Source organism: Rutidosis leptorrhynchoides, chromosome 9 (assembly GCF_046630445.1).
Source record: "Rutidosis leptorrhynchoides isolate AG116_Rl617_1_P2 chromosome 9, CSIRO_AGI_Rlap_v1, whole genome shotgun sequence".
NCBI classification, from domain to species: domain Eukaryota; kingdom Viridiplantae; phylum Streptophyta; class Magnoliopsida; order Asterales; family Asteraceae; genus Rutidosis; species Rutidosis leptorrhynchoides.
The window spans coordinates 12,961,839-12,971,920 of record NC_092341.1 but is presented as its reverse complement, the minus strand read 5'-3'; the positions used below and the strand labels follow the sequence as shown (position 1 = coordinate 12,971,920).

At 33.5% G+C, this 10,082-nt stretch overlaps 2 protein-coding genes across 2 annotated transcripts; one reads left to right on the top strand and one right to left on the bottom strand.

The window, feature by feature from the left end:
• Nucleotides 1–2,163: 2,163 nt before the first annotated feature.
• LOC139866052 (auxin-responsive protein IAA18-like) lies at nucleotides 2,164–5,311 on the bottom strand. The gene is made up of 5 exons (XM_071854181.1): nucleotides 4,435–5,311; nucleotides 3,566–3,852; nucleotides 2,961–3,108; nucleotides 2,554–2,618; nucleotides 2,164–2,449 (listed from the first exon to the last, which is right to left on the bottom strand). Exons 1-5 carry the CDS (start codon nucleotides 4,677–4,679, stop codon nucleotides 2,418–2,420), a joined length of 777 nt encoding a protein of 258 aa, XP_071710282.1. The 5' UTR covers nucleotides 4,680–5,311; the 3' UTR covers nucleotides 2,164–2,417.
• Nucleotides 5,117–9,822, top strand: LOC139867757 (uncharacterized). The gene is made up of 2 exons (XM_071856112.1): nucleotides 5,117–5,185; nucleotides 8,986–9,822. The coding sequence occupies exons 1-2, from the start codon at nucleotides 5,117–5,119 to the stop codon at nucleotides 9,820–9,822; spliced, it is 906 nt and encodes a 301-aa protein (XP_071712213.1).
• Nucleotides 9,823–10,082: the final 260 nt, after the last annotated feature.

Genomic DNA, 10,082 nt, shown 5'->3' with positions numbered 1-10,082 from the left:
ACAGTACTAGAGATGGGTATGGATATAGTCTAATAAAGTTATTTCTTTTTTGGGGACCATTGACAACTTTGGCTCTAAAGAATGGCTAATGATTTAATCACTACTGCTATATTTTGACTTTTGAGAGCTTCAAGTAAGAAAACTTGAGACAGGCCAGATATCATTTGGCCGTTTGGACTCTTTCTTGATCCGTGTGTTGGTGTTTTCTTGTTGATAGTCATGGTTGCGAAAAAATATTGTATTCGATTTTCATCAAACCTCACAACCATTGTGCAATTTGTGCCACACCATGGGATGATCCACATTGGCATTGATTTTATCCCACGGGCTTGAATTTGACCCGATTGTATGAAGACATCTTACTTTTTGAAGATGGTGCTGATGGTAATTGGTAACTTCGGTGGTGGTGGATTCCTTACTACCTCACCTGGAGCCTGGAGGTTGTGTGGTATGTGTTACAGCAGGTGAACTAATTGTTGGTTAAAGAGTTAGGTTGAGAATGGGTTAGAGTGGTTGGGCCTGGATGATAATGGGCTCAATATAAATTGGTGTGTAAATTCGTGGATAATTAGTGTAAAATGTAAATGGTCTTGCGGAAATCATATCCGATGCAATTAATACATGGGCAATTGTGTTAAGGGTTATGCCTCTACTTGAATGTTCCTTTAAAGTTATGATATCGTTGATTGCTCGTATGATTGATAAATCGTTACTAATAATCTTCTAAATTAATCTTTTAGCAACCACAAAAAACTAAACAATCTTGAACTCCTAAGTTTATAATATGAAAAATACAACGTGTATGAAAAAAATGCACTATTCCATATCGGTTTAATTGCTAGTTTTAACATATCAATGGCCGCATCATTATTAGATGCATTATCTAGCGAAATTGTAAAAACGTTATCGATTAAATTATATTATTCTAAAGTGTCTTGCACGGCTTTTCTTATATTATTACCGTTACGCGGATAAGCAAATATTTTGAAATCGATAACCCGTTTCATTAGAAACCACGAATCGGGATGAGACCAATGAAGGGTAACGGCTAAATAAGAATTTGTCGTTCCATGTGGGGTGCTCCAATCATCACAAGTTATAGAAACACTATGTTTATATGTTAGAAAACCTTCAATTATTTCAATTTTAGCTTTTTTCATAATTAAAGGCATCACGTCTTAAGGTAGTACGACTTACATTATTATATCACGGTTGTAGTCGATTCCGAATTAGCACTGTAAGCCTTGGATTGTTGAAATGTTGAAAATAAGCCCTTGTTGAATGACAAACCTTGTCAGATCTTGCCGAAGAGCTTCGACATCGTATTCAAAAATCGAACCATCTTGCCGAAGTGTTTATTGTGTCGGGTCTCTTGCGTTTGCGCTATAACTTTTTTCAAGATGTTTTCTTAAGGTAGTATTACCCGAAAAACCTAGGAACTTCGAGCATTATGTACAATGAGCTCTTTCGTTATCATCCTTCATTACACACAACTCGAATTTAGACCAAACTTCACCTTTTCGCTTTGTTTCTTTTTTGTAGTCAATATCCGCCTTGGTGTAACTAAGTGAAGGTGTTCCAACGGAAGCGGAACCGGAAGCTTGTGAATCATTCATTATAGGATAAGTAGATATTGAAGAGTAATTATAGTGTAATTAAAGAGTATTTAGTGATTTAGAAAGAAATTTGAGTGTTTGTTGGTGCATTTTCAACCTAAACACTACCATATATTTATAATAATACACAATGTGGGGGGTAAATGGTCAAAACACACTCAAAAAGCCAAAAAAAAGGGCCAAATTTTTCAAAAAAACGGTTATTTTTTTCAAACGAAAACCGAATCCGGATCGGATCTAAAACATGATCCGGATCTTGTCCGGTTTTCATTCGGAAAATATCCCGGTTTTTTTTAGTTTTTGTGCCCGTTTGGATCCGGTCAGATCCTAGATCCAGAACCGGATTTTATGAGATCCGGTTTTTATCTGATCCGGTTTTGGATCAGACGGGTCGGATCATTTCAGTTTTTTTGTGCACCAGTGGTTGTGATAATTGTTCAAATAATTGCCAACACCCTAAAAAGATTGTAGGGGAGGTTGTGGGATTATCATTGTGATACGGAAAATAACAAAAAAATAATTAGAAATGCGATAATACTAACATCTAAATTCATATGACCACAACTTTAAACAATACTACCACAAATTCTGACGAAAATTTGATCAGAAGAAACAATTTATACATGTTGATTCTTCAATCGGATAATAATAATAACAGCAAGCTTTTCTTTTTCCTAAGGAACAGCTCTCAAATACTTGCTACTCCATAAATAAAACACAGCAAAAGTCTCTTCTTCAATGCAACTTTTATATAAACGCTTCAGCAAAAGCTACTCCTACACCATTAACCGTCGACCGCCATCAAAGTCGCACCTTCTCTGACCTACCCCCCACTGCAACCAACCGTTAAACGGTCAACAAAATTGGTGCTAGAATACTTATAATAGAAATAGAAATATAGAGTACGACCGTTAGTTAAAGAAAAAAGTTAACTTACAACGTATGTTAGAAATTTCAGAACTGTTGATCACCCGCAGCCTCTTAACAGTGGTAACAAACATGCTGCGAAGCCACAAGACAAAGAAACAGTCTTTAACAACATGCTTTATTAAATTCCAATAATGTACACACACTTGCATTAGTTTAAGTATAGGTGGTAAAAAAACATCATCTTGATCTAAAATTCCCTGTTTAAGCTAGAGTCAAATCCACACAACAAGAATCTAATGTGTGTATATTTTTAAAAAAAGAATAATATGCCAGTCTGGTTAAGGAATCTAAGGACAAAGACATTGTATTTTTTTAGACTTATGTGTGCACTGAGAAAGAACAACTTGCAGTTTATTAATATTTTGACAAGTTACAAATGTTACAAGCGAATAATGCGTAAATCGAGATGCTTACTGCCATGGGACATCGCCAACAAGCATCCGGTCTCCTTCATTATCTTCGTATACTAAAGTATATTCTCCTTGGCCGTCTAACAACCCCGTTATCGCCTTTTCGTTTTCTTGATTACCATTAATCCCACCTCCAGATGTATTTTTTTGAGCTGTGTTAACACAATTAACAAATAATTTCGATATGGCTACGATCCAGTAAGAAAAGTTTGAAATAAGACATCACACCTAACAAAAGTGTCATTGAACTAGCAGTATATAGGTTAGAGGTACACATAAACAGGTTTGGAACCGGTACCAGGTAAAAAAATACGGTTACAAGAAGACGGTAGTATCCAGTTCCGGTTTTCGGAGTCGGTTTTCTTCGGTTCTTTCGGGATTCGACTTCCGTCTTTTTCCAGATTCGACTTAGGATATGTTTTCGGGTCCGAAATGTTAAAGGGTCAAAAAGTGTCAAAACGGGTAAAGGACAAAAGTATAGACAACAAACCCACGCGATGGAGACCTTGCGGTTGCGAGTGGTGTAGGAAAAAAAATTGAAAATTCAGAGGTGGACATTATGTATATATTTGTTGAACAATTTGTATAAATTTTGTAAAAATATTTAACCTGCAAGAAGTCCTCTAAAGAGTTGATCAACAGCAACAGAGAGTTTTTCATAGCTGTCACAAGCATTAAGATCCACTTTTCGACCAATCGGAACACCGATCATATTGATCTTCACAAAAAAACCTTTTTGGGTTTGGCAACTTTGCACTATTTTGTCCTTTTTTGGATTGTTTGAAACAAGCCCATTTTGTGAATTAGAAGGTGATGCTTGTTTTGAGCTGCTACTTGCAATATTCTTCCTAAATGACCTAATCGGTGGCCATCCAACCACAGGAGCTGGTGCACTTCTACAAATTTGTCAAAATACAAATAGTGTTAAATAATGTCTATAAATTTGCACCAAAATTCAAGAATGGTCTATTTTGTTACATAAAGTCTATAAATTTGCACCAAAATTCAAGAATCACCTATGTTGTTACATAAAGTCTATAAATTTGCACCAAAATTCAAGAATCATTCATAGTGTTAAGTAAAGATAGAGTTTAAGGCCTCTAATTAGCATCAAGATTCAAGAAACATTCATATTGTAACATAAGGATTCACATTTTTTTTAAAATATATTGAAGTTAATGTCTAAAATTCAAAAAAGTATGGTTATAAACAAACTAGTACACTCATAATATAGGAAAACTTAATATGGAACATAATTTAAAAAAAAAAAAACAGGGTACAACCATTAGTGTCCAAACATAACAAAACAAAACTACATGAGTTGGGTCAGTATCCCCAAATAAGAAACAGATACATACAAAGCAAAAAATGAAGAAATCTAAAAAGAGAAAAAAACATGAATTTGAGCTGTTTTACATGCATGGACCATCCAATACATATCTCTAAAATTATTCTCAATTTAGGAGATAAAATTGTACCTTTTATGAACTGCTTTTTCTAGTGATTTGAAGTTTTTTTGTTCATCAGAAAGAGACCAATCTTCAACACCAGGTGGACCAAGCCTTAACTCAAGCTTATTTTCATCTCCATTTTCATGGTTTCTCTTTGACCCATTATCATAAAGATCATCATCTTTGTTAACAAACCAGTTTCTCTCTTTAGGAATCAAATCCAACAGCTTTGGATGGATTTCACCATCCATTCTTGAAAACCCACCTTCCATTTTTACTTTTTCTTTCAAGAAACTTACAAGAACTAATTTTTACTTCAAACCAAATGAAAAAACACCAAAAGATTCTTCTTTTCTTAAAACCCTTTATATCACAAGCTTATAAAAACCCAAGAAAGCAAACCCCAGTTCAAAACATTAAACAACACACACTAAAGAACCATAAAAATGCAAACTTTTTTATTTTTGGAACAACCCCACCAGATGTATTTTCTTAAAATTGTTTCAAGAAAAACAAAAAGCAGATGTTGCAATGAAAACAGCTAAGAAATTAATATAACAGTACTTGAGATTGAGATGGGTGTGGATATAGGCTGATAAAGTTAACTTCTTTTTGGGATTTGTAAGACAGAATATCTTTTCTTGATTATTTCTCTGTTGTCTGTACGTAGAGTGTGTGTGTATGTATAGTATGCTTTGATTATGGCTATATGCTGTCTAAAGCTGTGTGTCTGAAAAATCTTGAAGAGAGCACAGAACAGACCAATAGGGAAGAACAGGTAGAAGGGGTGACTAAAAAATTAAGCATAAATGAGGAAAAGTGTATACAAATCAAAAGAAAGAGAAAGATTCCTTTTCACTCAAAACACACAAATAACAAGCACTCAGTTTGTGTATGTATCATGTATTCATGTATGTATGTATGTAGTTACACATACAAACACGCAACACAACATCTTCCCAATATATTTGTTTGTTTCGACAAGCAAAAGCATGACTACTTTCTTTCTAAACCAAACACCAAAAAGCATATAAAAAAAATATTCTTTTACACTTTTTTAAATGTTTTTATCTGTATATAATATAGGAGTCTATTTGTATTTATGTATAGATATAGACTAGACTGCACATACACATACATACCAACCATATCACCTCAGCTCCCTCTTCATACAGCAACTTGGTCTAATTAACCTTCCAATGTTATGATTATTATCTCTCGCTAAAAATAAATCTAAATTGAAAATTGATAGATTGATCATCTTTTAAGTATTAGTAGTATCTTTTACTCCCTCCTTCCTTAATTCATTCCGTATTTCATTTTGAAATTTTTTAAATTAATTGTCTAATTTTATTAAAAAAAAAAAAGGTTTAAATTCTAATTGGAGTATATTTTCAGTTCATAAGCTCTATTTTTTTAATAAGCCACTATAAGTAGCTTATTTTATAAGAAATTATAATTTTCATAAGCTCTACTTTTTATGTCTAGCAAACAAAGCTTATGACTTGAAGCTTATTAAAATCATAAGTTCACGCTCCTATAAGCTCTCATAAGCTGGTGCGCCAAACACGCTCACAAACAATTAAACTGTGTGTGTGTTTTTATTTTATTTTAAAAACAATGATATATCCATCAATTTTAATGTTGAATTATTAACACTCTAACTTCATTATTCCTTATGGGGGATGATTCTCACACACACTTTTTTGATCTTCACACACCAATTGAGTATTATTAGAAGAGTAAAAGGTTAAAATAGGTGTGTGAGGATCAAAAAAGTGTGTGTGAGAATCATCCCCCATTCCTTATTCATAAAGTTAAACCTTTATTAATCCTCCAAACTCCAAAGTTACCGCATTTAAAGGTAATTAGCTTGTAAGTAACTAAAGATTAAGTGTGAAGCAAAGCAAGCAGTAACGTTAGTTTCCTTAATAAAATGTTGCGGTAAAGTTTGTCTTTGTCACGTCATAAATTTACCACTTAAGAAATACTCGTATAGTTTACCACTTAAGAAATACGTAAACTACAATACTGCGGAGTACATTACTACATAAATATAATATTAAACGTGTGGTAAAGCTTATAATGAACTTTGTTCTTGTTAGTTTATGTTCTTGTTCGGAGTGTGGTTATTTGGCATGTGTTCTAGGCTTTAGATTTGTGATCGTTAGATTGCACTATAAAACTAATTATGTGGGGATCCAACAGTATTCAAAACTGTCATTAATTTTGAGGCTATAAATTTAAGTTCCGTCATAATAAAAGTAGGTGTGTGTTTTATCAAAAAAAAAAAAAAAAAAACTAATTACTAAGTATGTGACATTTGAATTTTATGTGACATTTTTTTTATAAACTAGAAAAGATATGAGAATAAAAAAAATATATGATTCAGTTAAAAATACTTAGGTTGGATGCAATGGAGTGTTAAACTCCACGTTAACGGTCGCCAGAGTAATAACAAAGAGTGGGAGCAAGTTGTTAATGGAGGTTCAGCCACTCCTGCAACGAGGCTTTGACGGAAAAAGGTGGACATACTATTTTTTTATTTGTATCTTGTGTTTAATTGCTTGTACACTTTATATTTTATAGATATATTTGTGGGTATATTTAGTTTGAAATGAATTGTATGATAGTGAGGGTTTAATGAAAAAAATGTTAAAGGGTTTATGCTAATGTAACGCTGATGTGGCGGGTATAATTTCTGTTAAACTTGGAAACCATTGTAAGTGGCTTCATAAGTATTCAATGTTAAAAACTTACAACATTATTAAAAAGGCATAAATTTTTAAGTTTAATTTTTTTCAAACTTGTTGGTTAATAATGTCACATCAAATATTTAAATGTTAAATGTCTATGTGTTTTGATTATGACAATAGATCCATTATCCATAAACGTATAAGCATGGTAAATAACACGAATTTATAAACCTCCATTTTTTCTAGCATGCGACCACACTTTTAAACTTGTTGTAACGAGTCAAAAATATAAAAGGCGTTTGTTAAACAAGTCTTCAACGGCCAAATATACATGATAACCCACTTAAACAAGTCTCTTTTTCGCGCAATCTTCTTCCACACTTAATATACATGAAAACCCACTAAAACACTTTGTTTCCACCATTTAAATCACATAAAACCTTTGTCAAATAACACCATTGTGAACACAAATTAGGGACCTATCAGCTTTGTTGGCCACTAAGAAGCGGCATGATTCTCCTGGCTTAATATAACACGTCTTATGTTGATTTCATCCTAAATTAACAAACGAAGGCTTATAGTGAGATTTTCAAATCATATACTATAAACCTTGTTCGTAAGAAATACTAAGACAAATGAAACTTATATATCCACATCATAAGGATTAGGAAACTTCAATACACTTATAATTTATTTTCAAGTGTTATCTAATTAATCTTATCCCGATAAGTGGCTTAATCTATGTCTTAAATTCAAGTACGGAGTAATAAATTAATAGTAATTCAAGTCCAAGTAGGAGTTGCTTTCTCCCATTCTAGGACATATTACTAAATACCAAGTATTTAGTATACATTGTGTATTGTTAATTACTCTTGTACGTTTTGGTTACTTGAACCCTACACATCTTACAAAACATTGATCAAGGTATGAAATTAACTTAACAAATAAGTTGAATTTATGAAATGAATGAATAAATCATGAAAAAGATGCTTACTTGTCTAGTATAGGCATTGTCTACATCAAAATATGTGGTTCAAGATGAAGTAAACATTTTATTAAAAAAACTCAAGCGTGCCTTTATATGTAACAAGATTTGGCAAATGTCCCGATTAGAAAAACAAAACAAGTAAACGGCTATACGTGTATTCTAGCGACTATGGTTTTTGAAGAACAAGTTAAAAGGTCATATTTGAATTCTAACGGCTACATTTCAAGAACACCTCAACACGGTCAACTTAACGACTAAATTCATCATCGATCGTGTGAAGTCTTCTAAGCTTCTCTGTCCATCTATAAAAAGAAGATACCTTCAAAACTTGTAGATTGTACCTCTCCAATTGAGAATTCAATTATCAAAGTGACACACCGAAGCTTAATTCAAATCTTCAAGACGGTAATCATCGAGGGAGATAGTTTTCATTTTTATAATAGAATTATATATGTAAACTCAGTGCTTAATTTATATTTTTGTGAGCCTGATTTGTAAACAACTTTCTTTAGAGTGATCAAAGAAATAGTATAATCCTTATTGGAGAATTCGTGATCTTGTGATAAGTACATCATCGTACTTAAGGATTTAACACTCCTTAAAGGGACCTAGGAAGTTGATCACATTTCTAGTGGATAATTGATGTTTGTCATATGTGAAGACATATGTGATCTAAGTAATCTTTTGAGTGATCAACGACAGTGGTGATGTGGCTTATTAAGGGCCAATTATTGTAAAAGGACCTCCACCATAGTTTTGAGAAGAACTTAGTGGAGATAACTCTCGATAATGTGTCGAGGAGTTATAACGACCCTCATTTTTCCATTCTATATTTTCCCTTATTAAATGCCCAAACAATATAATTAAACTTAACGATTAAACTTTAATCAATAGAGTAAAATACGAGGTGTGTGGAGGTGTACAGGTGATAAAATAAACATTTTCAATATATACGGTCCACACGATGATTCAAGCAAGCGAATTCTGTGGGAATCTCTCACTAGATTACTTGATGATGGTGATGATGAAGCTTGGTTATTATGTGGGGACTTCAACGAAGTAAGAGACCCGTGCAAAAGATTAAATTGTGAATTCAACAACGCGCGAGCACAAATGTTCAATGATTTCATCCACAAAAACCGGTTACTAGAAATTCCCCTAGGCGGCAGGAACTTTACACGGGTTAGCGAAGACGGGTTAAAATTCAGCAAATTAGATCGCTTCCTTGTGTGTGAGAAATTCTCAAATATTTGGTCTAATCTCTCCGCAATTGCCCTTGAGAGAAAACACTCAGACCACTGTCCGATCATGATAAAAGATGAGGAAAAAAACTTCGGTCCGAAGCCCTTTAAGGTTTTTGACGCTTGGTTAGATGAAGCGGAGGTTGATCAAATTATCAAGGACGCTTGGGATAAAATCGTAACCAATATCAGCAGAAAAGATTGTATGTATAGGAATAAACTGAAAAACGTCAAAGAAGCCTTAAGGTCATTGAGCACTAACAAGTTTAATAATCTTGATGGTGAGATCGAATTATTAAAAACCAATGCGATCAATTTGGAAATACAAGCCGAATCTGGGGTATTAGATGCGAACGGGCATAAATTGTGGGTTGACTCACGAAAACAGTGGCTCGAAAAGGAGGCGATAAAGACGAAAATGCTTAAGCAAAAAGCTAGGGTTAGGTGGATACTTGATGGTGATGAAAATAGTAATTTTTTCACGCGCTAATTCGCAGAAGAAACATCAAATGCAATATCAGAGGCTTAACTATCAGCGGGGTTTGGAACGAGAATCCTAAAGACATTAAACTTGCGGCATTCAATCACTTCACCAACATTTTTAAGGAACCTAAGATAGATAGACCGAGCCTTGAGGATCTTCACTACCCCTCAATTTCAAATGATGATGCAAATGCGTTAGAATTTCCCTTCAATGAAAATGAAATACACGATGCTATCTTTGATTGTGGTAGCACGAAAGCACCGGGT